Here is a 25,425-nt window from a genome sequence, read left to right as displayed (position 1 = left end):
GATGGCTGTATCAGGTAAAACACAACTAGTGGAATCAAGAGATGATATTGATGAAAAGTTCTTAGTAAACGATTCAGCTTTGTCTTTAGGTGAGATGAAAAAGTCTGAACCATGCAAGAGAGGTGGAATTACAGATTTGCCTATATTATTGATACTATTAAAGATTCTCCAGAAGTCACGAGGGCCTAATTTTTGTGATGAAATATGAGATTTCATGTCCTTAGAATAGTGGTCTTTGGCATTAGACAAATCCTTTTTACAATGGTTTCTAGCAGTAATAAATAGGCGTCTGTATTCTGGAGAATTGTTTTGCTGATAGATATGGAAGTAATGGTTTCGATTGGCAATTGCAGCAGCACAATGTAAGGAAAATCATGGAGAAGAGTGAGGCTTGGCCTGGAATTGTCAAGAGGGAATAAAAGATTTCATGCCAGCCTGAATCCATGAAGTTGGATTCGGGAAGATGAAAGATTTCTACCCTAGGGCCATCACGAAGAAAATCATGGAAAGAGTCCCAGTCAGCTTTACTTTAGTTGTAAGAGGTATGATAATAGGGAGATTTAGATGATGAATAAGAATGAGATAATAGCTTTAAAGAGATCAAACTGTTGTCAGAAGCACCTAAGGGTGAATGTGGAGAAACTGTGCACTGACTAGGATCAGAAACAAGACATAAGTCGAGTAGAGAAGGTAAATGATTCGGATCGTCTGGAAAGCGAGTTGGAAAGTTGACTATTTGAGTTAGAGATTAAGAAAGGCAAAAGTTGTGGGCTTTAATGCCCACAACTTTTGATTATTAAAAACCTTATCAAATCAATTTATTTATTAAAGATTGTTCTATTGAAAAATAAAATAAGATTTAAAAAAGTTATGTTTAAATTATCAATCTAGTAAGTTGTGCAACTATTTTTATTTTATGCTACTCTATTGTTTTGAAAGTGTTTATATGTTTTATATTTATATCTTAGTTTATATGTTTTATATGACATTTATGTCAACCTCATTGTCATAATAGATACTTAGTTCAGATTCATTTATTTCTAAATTCATTTTAGAAAATATACATTTTATATTAATATAAAATGTATTATTATGCTATAAAATAAAAATGTTATATAATTTAAATGATGAAGCAGTGAAAACAATTTTAAAATATTTTATAATAGATTTATTAGTCTCCATAAAAAATCTTGGGCAGGTGTTAACTGCATCTAGCTACTGTCTTGTAGAAGATCTCCTAGGCAAAGACTTTAGGGGTAAGCCAAATAATTGACCAGCCCTGCACCCCTTCTTGATGTATTAGACTGGTGTAGATAAAAATCTTCATTACATCATTTTGCTGCCTTAAATGATGAATACTGGATCTTCTTGACTCTACTTTTTGCTTGTGTCTCTTTGATAGTGGCTATGCAACTCTTCTTGTTATCTCGTAATGAGGGTTTAGCTCTAAAACTGAGTTTAATGGTTCTGAGGTTGGCTGGTAGTAAATTTTTGTGAACTCTGTGGTAGCTCTCAGAGAGGCTGATTCCATCAACAGCTTATACAAAATTTATACAAATATTTATACTAATTAAGTTAACTAACAAGACTGAGATAACTGTATAGCTCATTACTTGGGTTGCTGTGCTCTATCTATGAATGAGTCAAGTTCTCTTAAACTTAAATCAGCCTAAAGTAACCTAAAATATTAAACATAAAAAATCATCCCCACCACCTATTTGTTTCAATATATCTTTAAAAAATGTTTATTAATCAAAGACTCAAGTTCTTTGAGTCTTTGCCTAATAAATTTCTAATATCCAATCTTGAGCCAAATAACTTATTGTTAATTTTCTCGTTCTATAGCTGAGTTGCTAACTCCTGTGACTGAAAGATTCAATAGTGCATCAGATGGAGGTGATGAGACAATGACTATTGCTCTTGACATATCTAAAGTTTTCATTAAAGTTTGACATGTTGATCTTCTCCATAAGCTTGCTTCATATGATGTATCTAGCAAAGTTTTTGAGATCTTCAAATCATTTCTTTCTAACCGCTTTATTAAAGTCATCCTTGAAGGCTAACATTCTTCTTTATTTCTAATAACTTCTGGGATATCTCAAGGTTCTATCCTTAATCCCGTTTTGTTTTTTATCTACATTCATAATCTTCCTGACAACCTTACATCTAAAGTGGCTCTATTTGCTGACAACTCAACTTTATACTCCTGTCTTGCAACGCCATCCCAAAGAGGTTTCTCTTGAGGGAGGAGGGGAATGTCATATGTGTTTTTTGCCAACTAGAGACAAAAAAAAAAGGTCTTTGATATTTGACATTTGCCAACTACACTTCAAAACTTGCAAACTCAAATGCTAAATGTACAAATGTGTTAACTCAAATGCATATATAACAACTTTGGGCGGTGGGGCACCCCATAAACCCTCCATTCGGAATGGCCCTGCTGTCTTAAAAATTGACAAATGACTTGTCAATTTTTACTCCAACAATACTCAGTTATTTACTGCAAACAACTATTGCAACACTGTCAATATTCCTATAATAAAGAATAGCTACCCTCCCACTGAGTCCTCTTCTTTACATCTTCTTGGATTATTGTTTGCTACTGACCTCTCATGGAAATCATATATACAATCGATTGCAAAGTTAGCATATGCTAAGGTTGTCTCTTTATTGTGCTAGCCATTATTTTACTCCAAATCCTAATCCCAACCTCTACAAATCTTTTATTCATTCCTGTATGAAATACTATTGTTATATTCAGGCTAGTACTTCTAATGGTGCTCTTTCTCTTTTAGGCCAGGTTCAAAAACACATTTTTAGCCTGGTCGGACCTGCTTTATCTGCTAAGCTTAAACCTCTCTCCCATTGTTCTAAAATTGCATCTCTTTTCTATAAATACTCAACAAAATCATGATCGCTGCTCCAAGGAGCTATCATCTCTAGTTGTATTAACCAAATCTCATTCTCACTTGTCTTGTTGTTCACCAAAGTCTCATCCTTTTACTGTATCTGTTCCTGCATGCTCCAAAACCTTTATTCATCTTTTTTTTTTTCCTGCACTTCAATCCTTCAAAACTCCCATCTTCATGTTTTCCTGACTCAAACAATCTTCAATTTTTGAAGTCTTCTGTCAATTTGTTTCCTTGCTCATTAATTCTATTCTTTGTTTTCTAGTAACTCCCAACTTATATATTGTTTTTTCAACTTATGTAGTGGTTTCGTGCAGCCTTGTTGGGAGTGAATAAAAATTAAAAAAAACAACTTATGTTGTGCAAAAAGTCAAAGAAACATTTTAATTTTCAAATTTCCGTGAATTGGTTTTGAAAATTTTACCTGGATGTTGTGAGTTTAATCTATTTCAGGTTTAAGAAGTGATTTACATTTTTTCAATATGGAAACAGCCTTCTGTAAACAATCATAACTTTAAATAATATTTAAATTAAAAACTTTGGAGTTGTATTTGTAACTTAAGTATTAACCCTTAGAAAAATCCCAAATGTTTTCCATATAAATTCATATAGCTTTACCATTACACAAATTCAAAGTTAAAATTTACTAAAAGGATCTTTATTCAAAACTTTAAATGTAAAAACATTTAAAGTTTTGAATAAAAAGATTTATTGTTTTGATGTGTAATTAAAAATAACATGTTCAGCTTTTTCATGTCTTCTTTGACTTATGTCACATGAAAACCGATTTCCATAATTGAAAATACCTCCTCTATAATTGGAAATGTCACCTCCATTTTTAGAGTAAAACAATTTGTTTTGTGCGATTAAGTTCATATAAATTCATTAAAATAACTTTAATAACTTAGCTTAGATATTAAAAATGTGTCATTTGATCTATATACATTTATTTGTTAAATATTATTAAAAAAAATTGAATTGTTTACTTTTGTATTTTCTACCAAGGAACATACCATATGCTTGATCTATGTTGTAATTTTTTTTTAGTACTGATGTATCTATGTTTATTTAATGACACTTTGTGCACATCGAGTCCATGTAATCAAGCTGAATCTATTTTTGTGATCTCACTCTTTTTATCTCACTTATCACTTATTATTGTTATTATATTATTATTATCTATTATTATTATTATTATTATTATCTATTATTCTCATGTTTTTAGAAGTTTAAAGTTATCATAGACATTGTCAAAATTGATTATCTCATCTATTTTAAAGTTAAAGTTTTTCATTGTGATGTCATCACAATGTATTATGTCAAAAGACACTGCATCACAATGGATCACTTTAGAATGCATCACATCTATTATTTTTGTGCTGATATGATCCGAATATGTAAATTTTTGTTCACCTGCTCTAACTTGACATAAGTATACCAAATGAATTTAAATGCTGATTTTCTATTCCAACTATTGTTTTTATAGAACAAGAGTCTAAAAAACAAATTCTATGCCTTTACAGAACACAAATTGAATGTATTTATAGAACAAGAGTCTAGAACAGTTGTATGTTTTTTTCACTCTATTGTACAGATTTATTTAGTAAAAATTTGCCATTTTTTTACTATTATTATTTTTTAAATTTGTTGTTATTCATCTTTTTAATGTCCAATTCTTTCACTGACCAACAAATTTAATTGTACAAAAAAAAAAAAAAAAAAAAAAACATTAAAAGGAAGTTAGCAATTTACTTACAACATTCGATATGATTATGGATTATTGCGATTCAATTTTTTATTTTTATAGTATAGTGTTCTTGTTATAGGAATGATTATGGTGTGCGATCATTATGCTCCATTTTAGATATGGTCAAAGTAATGGATTTCGCTCTTCAAAATGGAAAGGTAATTTTTTTATAAATTTATTTGTATTTTGTATAAGAAAGTGTGTAAGTATAAAAAAAACCATGTCCTGATAGTACCATGTCCGTATCCATGGTACTGCGCCTACGTTCCTTGTAGTACCTTTTTTCTCTGCACAGCAGCCTTGTTTGTCAAAGCTATTCTAGAATTGTAGGGTTGAGAGAGGGCTGTTAAAACAATTTGTAAAAAAAAGTGAGTTGCCTCCTTGGTGGTAGTAGGGCGGTGTGGCCCCCACAGCGCTGGGAAGTGAATATAGTAATTAAAAAAAGCGTTTGCTATTTGTTAATAAAAGTAACAAATGTTTTTTTGACTCTTCATAAAAAGACTTCATAAAAATGTTTTTTTCTTAAGTGAGTATTTTTAGTGATTTGATTATATTTCTTTGTGAATTGTACTTCTCTATAAAGTTTTGTTTTTTAAGCATTGAAAAGCCTTTCAAGTTAAAATTTGATTCTTTCCAGTTGTATAACTGTTTTGATCATATTTATGTTATTAAGATATATATATATATATATATCAGCCCTCAGAATTAGGGTTGGCATTGCCTAGTGCTGACCTAAGTGTTTGAGGTCGGTAATAAAAGTGTTTGAGGTCGGTAATAAATTGTGGACCTTGTTTCTATGTTATATATATATATATATATATATATATATATATATGTATATATATATATATATATATATATATACATATATATATATATATATATATATATATATATATATATATATATATATATATATATATATATATATGTTTTACTTTTTTGTTTATTTCGCTTATATTTTTTACTCTTACTTAACATTTTCTTTTTATATAAAGGTTGCTGTTCATTGCCATGCTGGATTAGGGAGAACAGGTGTTCTTATTGCATGCTATCTTATTTATTCTTTACGATGTTCTGCCAATGAGGTAATTTACAATACTATCAATGGTTAAAATAATGATAGAAATAATGTAACACAGTAAAAGTTGAAATTTTTTACATGTATTTGAAACATGTGGATAAGAGATTAGCAGCTAAAATTTTTAAGATAAACAAAATCCTATAAAGCAATATACCTAGCAAATGATGACATCAGTTTAAATAACTTGATTGCATTATAATATACCTAGCAAATGATGACATCAGTATAAATAACTTGATTGCATTATAATATACCTAGCAAATGATGACATCAGTATAAATAACTTGATTGCATTATAATATACCTAGCAAATAATGACATCAGTTTAAATAACTTGATTGCATTATAATATACCTAGCAAATAATGACGTCAGTTTAATTAACTTGATTGCATTATAATATACCTAGCAAATAATGACATCAGTTTAAATAACTTGATTGCATTATAATATACCTAGCAAATGATGACATCAGTTTAAATAACTTGATTGCATTATAATATACCTAGCAAATGATGACATCAGTTTAAATAACTTGATTGCATTATAATATACCTAGCAAATGATGACATCAGTTTAAATAACTTGATTGCATTATAATATACCTAGCAAATGATGACATCAGTTTAAATAACTTGATTGCATTATAATATACCTAGCAAATGATGACATCAGTTTAAATAACTTGATTGCATTATAATATACCTAGCAAATGATGACATCAGTTTAAATAACTTGATTGCATTATAATATACCTAGCAAATGATGACATCAGTTTAAATAACTTGATTGCATTATAAAAATGAGTAATAGTAGTTTGCTTATTTGATAAACATGTTTTAAGAGAAATTAAATATTTAAATTTTGAAATTAAATAAAAACTTTATGGGTTTTATTACCATTCATGTATGTATGTATGTATGTGTGTGTGTATGTATGTATGTATGTATGTATGTATGTATGTATGTATGTATGTATGTATGTATGTATGTATGTATGTATGTATGTATTTATGTATGTATGTATGTATGTATGTATGTATGTATGTATGTATGTATGTATGTATGTATGTATGTATGTATATATGTATGTATGTATGTATTTATGTATGTATGTATGTGTATGTATGTATGCTGAAAAATGAACCTATATTTTTATTTTTTAGGCGATTCACAAGATGCGTCTATCAAGGTCTAAAAAAAGATTTTTAATTTTTATCTTCTTTTTTTTATTTTAATTTTTATAAATATTTTATAGATTTAAATATTCATTTAATTTTTAGACCAAAAGCAATTCAAACGAGGGGTCAAATAAATTGTGTTCAAAACTTTGCTCAATATCTAAAACCAATGTGGATTGTATTTTCTACTGGGTAGTAGTTTTTATTGTTGAGTTATACCAAGCCTTCTGAATTCACAGTTACATCCTGCTTTCTAAACCCAAAGTTATATCCAGCCTTCTGAATCCAAAGTTAAAGACATTGAAAAGTAAATGCTGTCTTTAGCTGGTTGAAGGCCAACCAAAGTTTGATTTATTTTAAGGTATGCAGAATCATATTTTGCAACATACTGCATTTTGTTTTAAAGATTATTGTTTTTTGCATTAGTTTCCTTTAATTTGGATTTTGAGGGTTCAGTAGGTTGTATGATAAAATTATTTCATGAAAACGTTGATATCTTGATAAAATGTCATTTTTCATGAAAACGTCAATATCTTGATGAAATGTTATCTTTCATGAAAGCATTGATATCTTGATAAAATGTTATCTTTCATGAAAACGTTGATATCTTGATGAAATGTTATCTTTCATGAAAATGTTGATATCTTGATGAAATGTTATCTTTCATGAAAACGTTGATAACTTGATGATCTTGATTCAAAAATAAACTTTATGAGATCACACTGAGTTTTGCTGAAAAAAAAAAGTTATTTTTTTAATTATTTTCTTATTAAAAATTTGGCATTCAGCATTTTCAGCTTTCAGCTTTTGCATTCAGTTAAAAAATATGAATTATAACAATGTAATATTTCAATAACTTTTCGTAATTAGTACAAAGAATATTTGTTTTTTATCTATTAATAACTTTTACTTTAAACATTAACTACTAATGTTTAAAGTCAATGTTAATTATTATTTTTATAACTTGTTACTTCATAAGTATTTATAAAAATAATAATTACTGTTAGACTTAGTTGATTTCATTATTCGTGTTAATTCTTTTTATTTGTCTATATGCATGAGCTTTAAGTTTATGCTTTAAAAGCTAAACACCTGACAGAAGTTTAAATATTAAACTCATTGCTTACTGATAGAGGTTTAATCATTAAAATCATTAGGGGAGAGTGTGTATGAAAAAGCCAGTTTTAAAATGGCGTGAAAAAAACTCAATTGTAATAACTTTTTTTTATTTTTTTATTTTTATTCAATAATTACATTATTGGGTAATATTTTAAAACTAAAAAAAATTGGATAACAATGCTAATAATCTATCATACACCTGTTTTAAAAAAAGAAAGAAAACAGCTCTTTCATAACATTGTGTCAATGAAAGAGCCACCTCTGTGCCATGAAAAAGCCGTAACTTTTTTCGAACAACTATCAGCCGTAACTTTTTTTTGAACACTATCAAGTCTTTTAAAAATATTAAACTGTTAAATAAAATAAAACTTCTAAAAATCAGAATGTACTTAAAGTTTTATAACTCTATGATAATCAATGATAAAACAGCTTTAATAATAGTTTCACAAATTATTCAAAATCAAAAAATTAAATGAGAATGAGAATAATGAAATAATATAATAATAAAAATACATAATAATATAATAAATACATAATAGAATGTAATAAAATGAATCAAACAATACAAATAAAGTTTTAAAAAATTATTTAAACTTTAAAAAAAAATATGACTTTTTCAGAACTTTGACTTTTAAAAATTTCATTAAATATTATTTTAAATTTAAACGGAGCTATGTTTACAACTTTAGGAAAAGTCATTAAAACAACTAATTTCAATAGAATAAGCTCAATGAAGCATTACGAAAAATTTATGAAGTTGTTAAAGCGCAAAACGATTATTTAGTATAAAAAAAAGGTAAATATAAAAGTCGGCTTATTCATAGCATAAACAGTCGGCTCTTTCAAAAAATTGTTTGGTTAAATACATAACCTTAAATTAAACAATTTTGACAAAAGCTTTAATCTAATATTTTTTGTGTAAATGAAGGGCAAATATATATATAAAAATGCTGCATGTTTCTTTTATCAAATAAAACATTACACTTAATCTTAAAAATAAATAAGTAAACCACCAAAAAATTACTTTTCATTTTCAAAATCTTTAGTGCTCAATTACGACGCTATTTATTTTAGCAGAACTGTACATTTTTTGTGGGTTACAGGTATCCAGTGTTGCCACACAAAGAGTTAAATACAATTAGGATCGGATGCCAGTAAGTTAGAAATAATGGTGTTGGCTCCTTCAAAACCTGGCTCTTTCATACACACTCTCCCTTACTTAAAGTAACTTAACTAAGTATTTTTAACATATTAATTTTAAAATTTAGTTTTAAAAATACAATTTTTCCATGCAGTAATTACTATGAATTTATTTATTATTTATTATCTTTATTTTGTAAGTAGCATTGTTATTCTTGAAACGCATTGTTATTCATAGCTAAAAGTTATTTATAGGGAAACTTGTACTATCTTTATTTGTGAATAAAAAAATAATTAATATTTATCACTGTTAAAACAAAAACAATGCCAGTAATTGATAAAAACAATGCCAGTAATTGATAAAAACAATGCCAGTGATTGCTGAAAATAAAATGCTAGTAATAGCTGTTGCTTTCTAGTTAAAGATCAAAGTACATTGAAGTAGTTATTAACTTATGAAAAAAAAGTTAAATAAAGTTATAATTGACAATCCAAAAAAACAGAGGAACTTGCCAGAGCTTGATGGTTATAGAAAAAATTTATCAAAATGCATTAACAATAATAAACAACTTTTAATTAACTCTCTGTATATAAGAACTCAAAGAACTTATATAAGAACACAAAGAACATAAACTGTGGTTCATTAGCTTTATTTACAACTAAAGAAATGTTTTATTAAAATTTAAACACAATGCGGAACATTCAGGAAAGCATTATCCTCTTTCTTTAAAAGATTTCTGTTGTGATGCTCCAACAAGACAGTTTTTAAAGTCTATTGTTAGTTATAATGGTTGTTATGCATATGAACATTGTGAAATTTGTGGGTAATATTTCAATAAATGTGTTATATTTGAAGGACTAGATTATCTATGAAGAACTGATATTGGTTTTAATTTGTATAACTATAAAGTACATTAAAAAAGATTATGCAGTTTATCATTGAGAAATATTCTTTTTAATCTGGGTTTTGTATTAGACATAATGCATTTAGTCAAAATATACAAATAGTTATCTTATTTACAAATCTAAAACAAAACTATACTAAGATGTAGAAACAAAGAGTTAATATATTCTATTCACAAATCTAAAACAAAACAATACTAAGATATACAAACAAACAAAAAATATTTCGTAGTCACAAATTGTGTGACAATTTGTGTGACTACAAAGTTCTCCTCAATGCTATTAAAAAGCTGTTATTATATTGAATAAAAAAAATGGATTTCAAAAAATTATATAGCAATTGAATTGAGATATTAACCTTGCTTGACATTGGATGGCCAATATTAAAGACTTTCTAAAAAAGGATGGTTTGAATTTTAAAATGGTCTGTATTTTAAAATAATTGGTATCAAAAAGTTGCAATTTTTGTTTAATGTTTTAAAATCTTTGGTTCAAAAAAGTTTTAGATTTTTAAGATTTTATAGATTCAAACAAACTAAAGAAATAATTTAAAAATAATAAAAGCAGCATAAGATAAAAACTCAAAAAGGATTTTTTCTTTTAAAAAAAAACATTATAGGGGAAGGGGGGGTAATTAACAATCTCATACTCTTACTTTAAAAAAAAAATACAAAATAAGTAAATGTAAATATAAATACATATTTCTTTTTTGTGAATCCAATAGGGCAGTAGAGAAAATTGGGGTAATCATATCACAGTAGTAGAGAAAAAATCATATCACAGATAAAAAGGCGCATTAAAAGTAAAGTAAAATGTTTTTCACTTAATTTATAATATGTTAAATAATTTATAATTTATTTTATGGATTTATAATAAAGTTACATTTTGGATTTTTGCATTGCTTACTTAATGAAATTTAAAGTTTTTGGTTTAAGTCATTTTAAAACGTAAAATATGCACCTCTGATAGCTCTGTGACCTTAAAACCTTGTAACCTAGTAACCTTAAAACCTTGTAACCTAGTAACCTTGAAATTTGTTTAAATATGTAAAAATAGTGTAATAATTAAAAATATTTTTTTCTTTTGTACAGTCATTTTGTACAGTCATTTTGTACAGTCATTGCTCATTCAAGGTATTAATCAAAACATAGTATATTAATTTCACCGTGACATAGCAAATAAATTTATAATGCCAATAAATTATTGGCTTATAATTAGAAATCCTCTCAAAATTTCTACCTCGTAATAATATTTCTACCTTGTAAGTTTATATTATAAAATTTCTACCCTGTAATATTTTACCCTCGTAATATTTCTACCCCATGATGCAATGCAACAAATTTATACAAAATAAACATCAAATGTTTATACTTTCAAATTTTTTCTATTTATTTAGTTAACATGTCAGAAGAAAGTAAAAAAATACTTGAATTTATTTTGGCATGAAATTTTGTTCTGGCTTAAGCAAGTGTGTTAAAAAATACAAAAAAAAAATTGCAAAAACATGTTCCCATAAAACAAGTTAGGGTTGACAAAAATAGCGAAATTTTTTTAAATTAAAATAAAAAATTATTTTCAAAATAACAACAGTTTATAACATTAAATTTTAATGACCTTAATTGACAAAACTAGTAACCAATAGCCCCAGTTGATAAAATTAATAACCAATAACCATAATTAATAAACATTAAAAATGTACATAAATAAAAATGTATATAAATAAAAAGCCCATCTGCCAATATAAAAGTATAAAACATTAGAAATGTACATAAATAAAAAATCTGCCAATATAAATAAATGCCTGCTCAAACTAAATCCTCAGTTGATGTAGCAGCAGGCTGTAAGGTAATTGATGTAGCAACACTTCGCACATGTTTTACAGTAAAAAATAAAATTAAAAACATTCAGCATAATTTTATTTTATTAAAAAAATAAAAACATTTAGTGTTTTAAAATTTTAATGTTTTTCAGTTTTTAAAAACATTCTAGTCTTTTAATTTGGGTTTTTGTGGTTTTTTAAAAAACAATAAATTTAATTAGTTTTCTCAATTAAATTAATGCGCTTTAATCTGTATTTAATTTTGTCTTGCTAGATGTCATAAAATTAAATGCATCTTGAAAAAGTCACTGTTTGGTGTGGATTATGGGCCGGTGGCATCATGAAGCTGTACTTCTTCAAAGACGACAATGGCCGAACTGTGAATGGCGGTTACTGTGAATGGCAAGCGCTACCGTACGATGATTAAAAACCTTTTTTTTGCCAAAAATGGAATAGCTGAACTTGGCTGACATGTGGTTTCAACAAGACGGTGCCACATGCCACACAGCACAGAAACAATGGCCTAATTGAGAGGCAAGTTCAGTGAACAGTTTATCTCACGTTTGGGGCCTGTCAATTAGCCATCCAGATCGTGTGATTTAATGCCTTTTGGACTATTTCTTGTGGGGCCATGTTAAGGCTAATGTCTGCAGGGATAAACCAGCAATGGTTGACACACTGGAAGCCAATATTGAAGCATTTATTCGTAAGATACCGGCCAATATGTTGGAGAGAGTGTGCCAAAATTGGACCTTTCACACAGGCCATCTAAAGTGGAGCCGCGGCCAACATTTACATGAAATAATCTTTAAACATTAAATTATATCGACCGTTCTATTGGCTCAAATAAAGATTTCATCAATTTTTTTATAAATTTTTTGTGTTTTTTTTTGAAAATCAAATCCCCTCTAAAAAAAATCACCTTTTATATATAGTTGTATAAAAATTTCAAAAATATTAAAATGATTATTATTGATTAATTTTGAAATTTTTATATAATTTTGCTTCATTTGAGACCCAACATGACATACTTTTGGAAAACTTTTTTTTTAATAATATTAGGGACCTATTTAATGTTCGATGATTGGTAGCAACCCCTTAAAATATTTTTTATTCAAAAAATCCAGCATTTTTTTATTATACACAAAATATTCAGGGGGTGCCAGCAGTCATTTTCAAAAAAAGTTGTATATATACATAAGTATATATATATAAATATATATATATATATATATATATATATTTATATATATATATATATACATATACATATATATATATATATATATATATATATATATATATATATATATATATATATATATATATATATATATATTTATATATATATATATATACATATACATATATATATATATATATATATATATATATATATATATATATATATATATATATATATATATAATGATATATATATATATATATATATATATATATATATATATATATATATATATATATATATATATATATATATATACACTTATATGTTGTCTGAAAGTTTTCTTCATTATTTTGTTGACAAAAAGTAAAAGTTAAAATGCAAGACCGGATTTTTTTTTTTTATTAATTGATAGACTGCCTGCCCCAACCAAACCCCCAGTCGATGTAGCAGCATTCCCTTGCGAGTCAGGCTAAAAGATAGTAGATGTAGCAGCACTCCGTTGCGAGTCAGGCTATTTGTTAGTCGATGTAGCAGCACTCCCTAGCGAGTCAGGCTATAAGATAGTCAATGTAGCAGCACTCTGTGCATGATTTACAGTAAAAAAAATAAAAATAAAAACATTTTTTATATTGTTAAAAACATTCAGAATGTTTTAAAAAACATTCTGGTCAATTAAATTTGCGTTTTTGCGGCTTTTTTAAAAAACGATTAATTTGTAATTAAATTAATGGTTTTTACTTTCTGACAACACGCAAATGTTGGACGAAAGTCAAAAGTAATTAAAAGTGGCGTATGTGTTGGCGTAAGAATCACTTTTTTCCTTGTGTATATATAGGCTTCGACAGGAGCTACAAATAAACTTTTACAGAGGTAGCTTGTCTAGATGTTCTTGCGCTGGCTTTTGAGAAATTCAAATTGTTATGTTTTGATGATGGTTTTTGATATCTCCACTGAACTTTTATTTTGTTTTTTCCTACTTACACAGATAGTATTTGTTTTTTTAGCACAGAAAAACAAGCATTGAAAAATTTTTTTTTTATGTTTTTTTTAAAATGGGATTCTTTGTATTTTTTTGTTTTGTTTTTTCAATTTGTTTCTTTACTCTCAAGTAAGCTCGTTATTATTTTGTAATGCATGCCTATATTTTTGTCCTTTTAAACATACCAGTTATTTAATGTACAGAACAATTTTACTAATAGTCATCACTGTTTGAAAAAACTGATTTTAATTTTTACTTTTTACATCATTATATTACATAATAATTAAGTAAATTTTTTTTTCAACGCATACTAAATTAAATTTTTTAATTTTATTATTTAAAATAGAAATAGCTTAAAGCGTAAAGTTTACTGTCCATTTTGAAATTATATCATGTGAGATGTTTTTAAAAATAATTAGATAAAAAACATTAACATATTTAACATTATTTTTCCAAAAAGTTTATGTTTTGTGCGTGCTATATTTTGCCTGTGTAAACTGACTTACACGGGTGTGGAGGCAGGTGCGGGCTATTCCTGCTGAAGGCTGTACACATACATATAGAGAGAAAGAAATGGTATATATATATAGAGAAAAAGACAGAGAGAAATATTAAACAACAATATTAATAGTTAACGCTATTAAATGAAGTATAAAAAATAACGTCTTCATCAGGGTTGGGGTCAAATATGTTTGATCAAATAAAAATACAAATACAAACGTGTTAATTCTAGATTTCCAAATAAAAATTCAAATACAAATATATTCAATCGGCATTTCCCAAATACAAATATTTGTAATTTAGAAAAAAATATATACATTTTTTCAAGACTGATAAAATGGTCTACTATGTAGAAGAATGAAAACAATTCTTCTAACAAATACCCCTTAATAACAAATATTTTATTTATTTTAGTGCTAACAATAAAAAAAACAAGCCTCATGGTATATCCCAAAAAAACACTGGTTAACCTAGTTTATGCTGTATTTTTTTAATACAAATACGAATATTTAAGTAATATTTTTTTCAAATACAGTACGAGTACAAATACTTATTTGACCCCAACCCTGATCTTCATTAACATTTTACTGTGACTTAATGTATATAGCAAGCAACAGTTCTAATGTATAGAACAATTCTACAAATTTACTTTGAAAAAGCACAAATTACCATAAATTCTCACTTAAATATAATAATATAATCAAATATAGTTTTAAAAACTTAAATATTGCCATAAATATAAAAATAGTTCAACCATAATAATGAACCTGATGCTTATTGAAAATAAGCATCAGGTTCATTATTATGGTTGAACTATTTTTATCATAATGTTGTTTTAATACACTGCTATAACCAAAAATCATTTAATGTGAAATAAAATGGTAACCATTGATAGCCAATAATAGGCCATCAATACCTGATAATAAGCTATTGATATTTGCTGGTAGGTCTTTGATATGATAGGCCAATGATGTCTAATAAAGGCCATTGTTAGTTAATGGTAGGTTATTGATAGCTGATGACAGGTCATTGATAGCTGATGATAGGTCATTGATACCTGATGATAGGTTATTGATAGCTGATGATAGGTTATTGATAGCTGATGATAGGTCATTGATAGCTGATGATAGGTCATTGATAGCTGATGATAGGTCATTGATATTTGATGATAAGCTATTATTAGCTGAAAGAAATAGTTTATCATCTGTTTATTACAGCATAACACTATCAGGAGGAGTTCAAGGTAAAATAAAAGAACTATGTTTTCAACAAAGCTAATAGCTGACTTGGATTCAGAGGGTTATCCACATCCATATTTATATTATCAGTTATTTAAATTTTCTTGATGAATTATCATCCAAGTAAAAATTAATAATGATAATTTATTTTAGTGAAAACTATTTTACATTGGAACGATATATAAAACGCCAAAATAATATTCTACATGGAGAAATGAGGAGGTCTTTTAAATATATGCCACAGGTTAATGTTTCAAAAAAAAATTTGCCTTTTTTTCAATTTACTTTGATACTAATTTTTTTTTTCAATTTACTTTGATATTAATAATCATAAATTATATTTTTTTATTTAGATAATATATTCAATTCTGGAACGTCTACTACAGTTAGCAGAAGTTAATTTTGACCTTTCAAAAACAATTATTATCAAACGTTTAAATTTTTTGCAGAACAGTTCTTGTAATGCAAATAATAAACCAAATAACTTTAATCAATTTTTAAACCCTCTAAATAATTGTATTATACAATCCACTGATTCTATCAATCATCAATTAAATATCCAGTTCACTGATTCAATTAGTTACCCGTCAATTAATGAATCTACAGACTTTATCTCAAATACTTCTGACAAACTTAGAGAGCAAGTGAGTAGCTCTGCAATTAAAGAGCTTTTTTCTGCAAAATTAAAAAAAAATTCAAATTTTTTTAAAAAACACATCAGCAGTGAAGATATTGTTCAACATATTGCACATGTTTTATGTGAGGATTTCAAAACCAAAGCTAAATCATTTCCTGAACTTTTGCTTCATGTTAATTGCATTAATCTTTCAGAAAAACAAGATATTTTTAACAAAAATTTTAATAAACTAAAGAATGTTGACGAAAATTTATTTTCAGATGATATATCAACTGTTACTAATTTAAATCTTACATCTATGCAAAATGCTTTTTTATTAAATACAACAAATGAAAGTGCATTACAGCATGAGAATGGAGGTGCATCGCAATATGAGAGTACATCACACCATGAGAGTATATCACAACATGAGTTGATCTTAAAGAGTTTGGCATTTCATTGCTGTGATATTAAAGTTTTAACACAAGTTGAAAGACATAAAGTAATATTTATTTTAAAATAACACAGCTAAACAGTTTTTTTTTAGTTATACCTAGTTATAATTTACTTTTTTTTTTTACTTATATTGAGTTATAGTTTACTTTTTTTTCAGCGAAATTTTAATTGTGATAAAAATGCTTGCCAGAACTTGAAGGAAGAAATTAATTTTTCTGTTTTAAGTGGTTTGTTTTGGTCTTGGTTATACCAACTAAAGGTAGTTTTTGTTATCATTTGTTGTACTATATAATAAGGCATAGTCCTTGGACTTAAGGTCAGTAATGCTGACTTAACTGCTTATCTAAAAATGTCTGAGGTCAGCAATTTTTTTAGAATTTATTTCTGTTATGGTTGTTAAACTTTTGTGTTAAAAATTTTGTAACAATCAAAAGTTGTTTAATGACTGCAATATATTGCAGACCTTATTTTTTTAATTCTGAGAGCTGCAGAATCTTACTTTATGAGACTGCAAACCTTGTAATAAGTACGGTAATTTCAAAATAAATGTTCTGTTTGTATTTTGATGTATTTTTTCTAGAAACTAGGTTAATATTTATTTAGTTATATTTTATAGGTTATATTTTATTTAGTTAATTTTTTATTCGTTTATTTTTTATTGAGATTATTTTTTATTTAGTTTGTTGCTATTGATATTTTGTTTGTTGGAATGATTTAATAAAATGTTGCATTGATTTGATACAATGTTGTATTTATTTGATTAAAAGCTGTATTGATTTGAAAAAGGGTTGCATCAATTTGATAAAATGTTGCATTGATTTGATAAAATGTTGCATTGATTTGATAAAATGTTGCATCAACTTAAAAATTATAATGGATAGATATAAAAATAGAGATAATAATAATATAAGAATAAGAATAATTAGTTCAATATTATAATTAATAAAATAAAATAATTAATATTATTGTTAAAGTTGATTTCAAATATTGAGTCCAAGTTATTTAAAGTCTAATTATAGAGTTTTTGAATTCAAACTTGATATATTCAGGATGCACATTATAAAAATAATTATTAAATATCGTAGGCTTTGATAAAGATGGTTCAAAGAAAATAATTAATGTAAAAGTTGAACAAACTCATATAGTTTACATATTTTGAACTCAAAGTAGAGAATGCTAGAAGCTAGAATACTAGAGTTACTATAGTCCAAAATAGAGAATACTAGAGTTTCAGAAATTTTAAAGCATTATTTTAGAGGTTAGATAATCATAATAAAGCAGGTGGCTTAAATTGTTGAAGGCTGTAAGACTGCCACAATTGTTTTTTGTTTATAAAATGATTTCTATTTTTTAATAATCCAAATGAATCATATGTTTATATCATTATTTTTTTTAAATATTTTACATACTTCTATAATCCTTTTTTTATTTACCACTGTTTTACATACTTCTATCATTTTTTTTTATTCATCATTGTTTTAGGGACCAATAATTAGTCGTGATTTAATTGAAGTTATATCACAAAATAATCAATGCACTGACTACAATCAATTTACTGACATTATTTCCTCTTATCTTAAAAAGGTAAATGTCTGCGTTAATAACTTTTCAGCAACACAAGGATTTGTAAACACATATAAATGTTTCATTTGTGTTTATAAATGGTTTGTTTGTGTTTATAAACTTTTTATTCGTGTATATGTTTTATTTATAAACATGTATGTAATATCATTCAATTCCTTTTTTCTTTTTAGGAGGTTTGGAAACTTTGTGAATGTTTTTTAACATTTCTGTCACAGGTTTTTTATTTTTATTTTATTTTTTATCAAAAAAAGTAAATTTTTCCATTTTAAGGGAAAAATTAATTTCAATTACTTACAATCAGAATAAAGTAGTTCAAGAAAGGAAATGCTTATTACTAGAAAGAAAAAAAATGTGTGTTACCAAGTTGACTATTTAAAATCTGAAATCCATTTTTGTTTTATTCAAATAATTGTTGTATTCAAATATTGGTGCCCTGTATGTGCATCATTCTAGAAAAATGATTACGCATCAGGCCTTGTTATGAATATAAAATCCATAAACATTTGAAATCTCTTAAAATTCTTTTTGTTTACTTTTCGTTTTTTCAGTATTTTAATTGTCTTTATGGACATTTAATTTTTTAAACAACTGCAATTAACTAAACTACCACAAAACTAGTTTGATTAAAAAATTAATTCCAAAAAGTGTATAAATGTTATTAAGTTTCAAATGTTTAAAAATGTTTATTTTCTTAGCTTTTCAATTATACTCAATGTAACAACAGATAAATAGTTTCTGTTGTACAGCATGTGTTGGCTTCTTGATGGTACATAAATAATCCAGACAGTTTTAGTTACATTGTGATGAACTTGTAGTTAATAAATATCAATATGCCATCATTTTGAAAATAAAAGTTGTATATTCAATGTTCTGTTATTGAACATGATAAAACATTGTTGCCACATTCCTGCTGCATTAGATGGTCTTCTGGGTTGTGTACTTGGTCTAAAACCAGACATGCATTTTGTTTTGCAATAACAATGATATGACGCCAATAACATGGACATTTAGGTGAGTGCTATTTTGTGCACCATTTTAATCAAAGGTGTCAGATAAAAAAGAAGAAACAACTTGTTTACCCTTGCTTGCTTTCAACCATTCGGCCAGTTGCGCACTTCCTTTTAGTTACCTGTGCCTATGCAATTAATAATTGTTTCATCAATAAATAGTAATTCTGACAAAAGCAGCAGCAACCTCATTGATAACCCATACACCATTGGTGCTCCTGTGTTTCATGTTATAACTGACAGGTGAGTTAAACTACCTGTTAATATACCTTCAGCTAAAAATCTGATTTATTGACATCACCTCTGCAAGGTTGAAATTTGTTAAATTGATGTAAAAGTTACTTATGTTTTCAAGCAATCAGCTGACCTGATGCATTTGTTTACCATGAGCATAGAATTAACTCACAGTAATGATATTCCTGCTCTTTTCATCAAATTTGGAGTTTATCATCTTGATTGGCATTTATTTTTTGATGCATCTAAGATTAGCATAAAAACTTCTTCACAATAACAGTGTACGTCTGTCTGTCTCCATATCTTATGCAGTCACGATGAGAAAAACGTATTAAAACCTGAAGGAAATTCTTCACTGTATCTAATATGTTGATCATAAATAAGAAATCTGTGCTGACTTGGCAGTTTGATTAGACAGCTGTTTGAGGATAAATAAATTTTGGTCTTCAAACTCCTGCAACAGAGAAAACTTCTGCATTGAGCTTTGCAAAAACTTAAAAGGGAATTTTAGTAGAATCTGATATACGACAGCTACTTAATGATAACTTTGAGCGCAAATAATTGAGCATTTAATTGAAACAGATTTTCTTGACAAACTTTTGTTCTCCAAACTATATGAATACTGTTCGGAAATTACTGCTGTCATATGAATACTGTTCAGAAATTACTGCTGTCATATGAAGCTATTGGATGCAGCATGCCCTTTAGTATTCATTTTTTAATGTCATACTTTTTTTTCTGCTGATATAAGTTATTTCAGTGATGAACACAGTGTGAGGTTTTACTAAAATATTTTTGTAAGGCAAAAACGCTGCAAGTGGTATATACATTAACAAATAGATATAAAAAAGAATTTTTTAATTTAAAGTTTAAGGGTGGCACATTGCCACAAAGTACCTTTTTTTAACTAGTTTTTGATATTTTTTTATTCCTTGTGGGCCATAACCTTAACCTCTATGTGACAACATTTCTATACACAAAATTGTTTCTGTGACACCAGTGTGATCTCATTGTATTAATGTAATGACCATGTTCAATGTTTAGCATCTATTGTTTTAAATACATTAAACAAAACTTATTAACATTAGTAAAGTGTTGCATTTATAACAATAATCTGCAGTGTTATAATATATTATTTGATATTGGGTGATATTCAATGAAGTAAGTTTTTATAAATTTAAATCAAAAAATGAATTATGTTTTTATAATTAATTTAAATGAAATAAAAGGTAAAATGAAAAATTATGACAAAGATTCGTTGAAAAATGAGAAATTGAAGCATAGAAATATTCTTAAAAAAACTTTAAATAATAATAGAAAGACACTATCATTCAATTTAGCAACTGTAGAAGAAATAATCTAGTATTATCTTTATCCAAACCATCTGTTTCTCTCAAAAACTTAGTTTGTTGTCCAAAAAAAGGTTCTACATTTACACCAAGTTGTCCAGAAGCAAAGGACAACTGCTGCATTATATCTAAGCGAGAAGCTCCCTGGGAACTTAGTAGGAACTCATTTCATACAACGTTTTTATGGTTAATACTATTAATTAAATTTTAATCTAAATAAATTATAGTTATTTAATCAGTATTAATCTTTAGGAAAGATGTCAAGACTCTGAAATATAGTAATGTGAAGTATTACTATATATCTAAAAAGGTATTTTGGGAAGACATGACATAAAAATCATAATTGATGAAATAGCAACAGAAAAAGAACAACATAAACAAAATGTATGGACATTATGTTCAAAATAATGTCTGCCCAAAATAATGCCACCAGCATACTGCTGGTGGTATTATTTTGGGCAGTGTTATAGCTGTATCAGGAAGAGAAATAAATTTTTTGTGTCCAAATCATCGACTATTTAAGCTGAAAATAAAATGATAGGTTCAGAAGAAAATTAGACAGTATACAAAAATAATGTCTTGTTCCAAATTTAAGCTGATTTCTGTTCAATTCACTTCAATGCAGAAAGTTATTTAAAGAGTATATGAATGAAGTTTCAGCCACAAAAGACATATTACTGTGCTAGTGAAAGTGAATGGGAATGATGCTACTGCTTTCAACATTGGAAAGCATCAAAGAGTTATAAATAGAATGACGTATAAGCTTGAGCGGCTTCTCCTCCTCCTCCTGTAAACACCATATTTTGGAAATACACATCACCCACTATAACAAGATATAAACGGGTGAGTCCAGATGAGAAAAAGGTGCTTATCGAAAATGGGTCACTCTGTTAGTTACATGGCTAGAGCTATTGGACGCAGCCGAACTGTGGTTAAAAACTTTGTTAATGGTCCTCATATGTATGGAATAAAAAAGTCCTGGACGTCCATCAACATTAAGTGACCATGATAGGCGAAGGTTGAGACAAGCTTTAAATTCTTCGTTAACTGCATATCAAATTGCTGCAGAAGCAGGTGTGATTGCTAATTTATGTAAAGTTCAGTGAGATATTCATAATGCTTTTCACCTTTCGCGTAAAAAACTTCAGCAAAAACCACCTTTGACAACAAAATAGGTTGAGACAAGCTTTAAATTCTGCGTTAACTGCATATCAAATTGCTGCAGAAGCAGGTGTGATTGCTAATTTATGTAAAGTTCAGTGAGATATTCATAATGCTTTTCACCTTTCGCGTAAAAAACTTCAGCAAAAACCACCTTTGACAACAAAATTCCACGTAACATGGAAAGAAGAATGGCAACAAGTAGTATTTTCTGACGAAGAACAATTTTGTCTTGATGGGCTGGATAGATGTAATTATTATTTTCACGGTTTGCGTAAAGAACCAGTAGCACAGCAACAACGTCAAATGGATGGTGGTGGTGTTTTGATTTGGTGTGCAATTAAGTATCATGATAAATCAAAAATTCATTTTATTGACGGAAAAATGAAGGCTTATATTTTAATTGTTCAAGAATTTTTAAGACATGAAGCATCTGTAATAGGTGGTGAAAATTTTGTTTTTCAGCAAGATAATGCTAGCGTTCATACAGCTAAGATAGTAAAGGAATATTTCAACAGCAGTAAAATTGAAATATTAAAGTGGCCTGCTAGATCTACAGACCTGAACATTATTGAGAATGCTTGGGCACAGCTTTCACATGTAGTGTTTGAAGGTGGTAAACAATATAGTTCACTTGCTGACTTGAAATCATCCATCGCATCTGCATGGGATGCAGTTGACATTTTGTACATAAAAAAGTTGTATGATTCTTTACCTTCTAGAATGATCGAAGTGATTCAAAAAAATGGTAAAAGTACCCACTATGGATTGTTTAAAATTGAGACATCTTTTTATATAAATGATAATTTATACGAATTTTTTCCAAAAGTGTCTTATAATTTTGTTGCACTAAAAAAATAGTTTTTTAGTGCAACAAAATTATAAGACACGAGTTAGGTTTAAAATAAATTTTTTTAAATGTTGTTTAGTCTTGTAATCCTTTTGCTCTCATTTACTATAAAAAATAGTTTTTAAATATAAATGTATAATAGAGTTTCATAAATATTTTTGGGGTTTCTTATCTTTATGTCGCGCAGTGTATATAAGCTCTGTGGCAAAGAAGAGATTTATGGGTATATATCCTTAAGACGATACTTCAGCAATAAAATCTCGTGTTAAGGTAGATAAAAGTTTCTTCACTTTCTAGACTTTGCACAAGATCAGCCTTTATCTCTTTGTTCTGTAGTAACTGATAAGATTGGACATGGTAAGGATGTGTGGCAATGGCTTCCCGTTGGGAAAAAGATAGCCAGATGACACAAGACGTGTTTAAAACATTCAAAACACCTCGTACTACGTATTTTATACATCTTAAACGCGTCTTTTACCCATTGATAGCGACTAGCTAGCTAGTCGCTAGCTCATTTCCCACCGGGTTATTATTCACAGCTCTGAAAGTTATTATTATTTTAAAACTCGAAAGAAATGTATATTTATAGGAGATGGCTAATCCATCTTCTTATAGATTCATCTCTAAATTAAAACAATGTATTTTAATAGCTTATTTATAATTCAAAGAGATTTTGTTATAAAAAATACTATATAAATTTCATCCTAAATCTGAACAACCTTAATATAACGCATATTTCACTTGAAAAGTTGTTTTTTAAATTTTTGTATATAAATGTTCAATCTTTCAGCTAAATGGAGGAAAAGTATTTATTGATCGCATACTTCGTCGTTTTGCTGTTGCTTTGACAAAAGATGATTCTTTTGTGAAAGATGGTGCTCTGATAAAAGTTGATGAGCAAGAAAACTGGATGGGTTCAGAATGTTATAAATTTTTGTTGATATGGTTAGAGATGTTACAAAATGTTACGTAATCTATATGATTAAATTTTCACTTTTTTATTAGAAACTAAATACAATATTTTTTTCATTTTTTTTTTCTGTTTTCCTTTTTAAGTTATAAAAAAAATTTTTAATGTAAAATATCACCAGCCATTTAAATTTCATTTTCATCTTTTTTTTTTTTTTTTTTTTGAAGACGTTTCATTTCAAAACTGTAAACAAACAACAATAACTTTATTCGGATTAGTTGCTACTAAGCAGGTTATATTCGAGTAAAAAAGTAACATGGGTATAGCCAGAAAATGATAGGGAAGAGAAAGAAATAATTATGAACATTTGTTATAATTTATTATGTAGTCATATATTTATAAAAAATAAGTCATATAAAGTGAATTTCGTTTCAAAATAAAGTAGAAAAAATAAAATAAGTTCATTCTTTTGAATTGATATTAAGAATTTTTTTGACATCAAAAAGTACTTAAACATACACACACTTGCTTATTGTGACTTTCTTTTTAATAATGCGTGACCAATTACCTGCGCAACAGTTCTTCCGTTACCTCTATTACAAATCATAATTGATTTATTTATATAAAATTAATATTTACGTAGAATATTTATGCATATAAAATAAGTGATTACGTAGTAAATTTACATATAAGTCACGTTCCTTTTTCTTTTCTCTCTTCGTCCTCCTACGATTCATAATTTTTTCTTATTCGGACATATATAAAATAGTTTTATAATAATATTTATATTATACAAAATAATAATAATGGTAATCAACTAAATTTAATATAAGTTTAATGTGAACAAATTTAATAAAAATTTCAAATACCATTTACTTTTATGGGTAGCCCTTTCGTCCTATATACTGGCTACGCCCATGAATTAAACGTTTTTAATTGATAAAATATGGATTTATATCAACATAAGTTATTATTTTTAATTTTATCAAAAAAGAATATTTATTTGCATTTAAAATTTTGTAAATAGTTTATTTATTTGTGAACTTTGTAAAAACTTATTTATAGTTACCATTATTGTATTATAGTAAACTATATATATATATATATATATATATATATATATATATATATATATATATATACATATATGTATATATATATATATATATATATATATATATATATATATATATATATATATATATATATATATATATATATATATATATATATATATTGTACAAATGTTTTCCAAATATAGGTAAAATACGACGTTTGTTTTTATTATAATTATTTACAATATCAATTGTTTAGAAACCCTTTTACTGGGATAAGTCTTAAAAAGTATTAGTTGGTTCCTAAATATTTAGTCGTTAGGGATTTTAGAAATATGATTTATTTTTTTATTTTTTAGTAGGTACATGGCAATAGCTTGTATCTTTGCGTTTTTG

The 25,425-nt window shown here is 27.1% G+C and overlaps 1 protein-coding gene and 1 long non-coding RNA gene across 2 annotated transcripts in view; both read left to right on the top strand.

Annotated features, from left to right (window-relative positions):
• The window catches only part of LOC100202894 (protein tyrosine phosphatase domain-containing protein 1), a 48,214-nt gene extending 23,848 nt beyond the window's left edge, over positions 1-24,366 (top strand). Inside the window, exons 6-15 of the mRNA XM_065811233.1 lie at positions 4,736-4,814; positions 5,655-5,744; positions 6,905-6,930; positions 7,022-7,111; positions 15,961-16,051; positions 16,161-16,925; positions 17,037-17,138; positions 18,362-18,463; positions 18,634-18,678; positions 23,855-24,366. Of these exons, the coding sequence (XP_065667305.1) occupies positions 4,736-4,814; positions 5,655-5,744; positions 6,905-6,930; positions 7,022-7,111; positions 15,961-16,051; positions 16,161-16,925; positions 17,037-17,138; positions 18,362-18,463; positions 18,634-18,678; positions 23,855-24,037 (1,573 nt within the window). The 3' untranslated portion in view covers positions 24,038-24,366. The remainder of the gene's footprint in view (positions 1-4,735; positions 4,815-5,654; positions 5,745-6,904; positions 6,931-7,021; positions 7,112-15,960; positions 16,052-16,160; positions 16,926-17,036; positions 17,139-18,361; positions 18,464-18,633; positions 18,679-23,854) is intronic.
• LOC136087767 (uncharacterized) lies at positions 7,119-12,774 on the top strand. The gene is made up of 2 exons (XR_010642051.1): positions 7,119-7,280; positions 12,175-12,774. It is a non-coding gene; the product is annotated as an uncharacterized LOC136087767 (long non-coding RNA).
• Positions 24,367-25,425: the final 1,059 nt, after the last annotated feature.

Source organism: Hydra vulgaris, chromosome 12 (assembly GCF_038396675.1).
Source record: "Hydra vulgaris chromosome 12, alternate assembly HydraT2T_AEP".
Classification (NCBI taxonomy): Eukaryota; Metazoa; Cnidaria; class Hydrozoa; order Anthoathecata; family Hydridae; genus Hydra; species Hydra vulgaris.
Note: the sequence above shows the minus strand (reverse complement) of the source record. Positions and strands in the feature narration are given on the sequence as shown.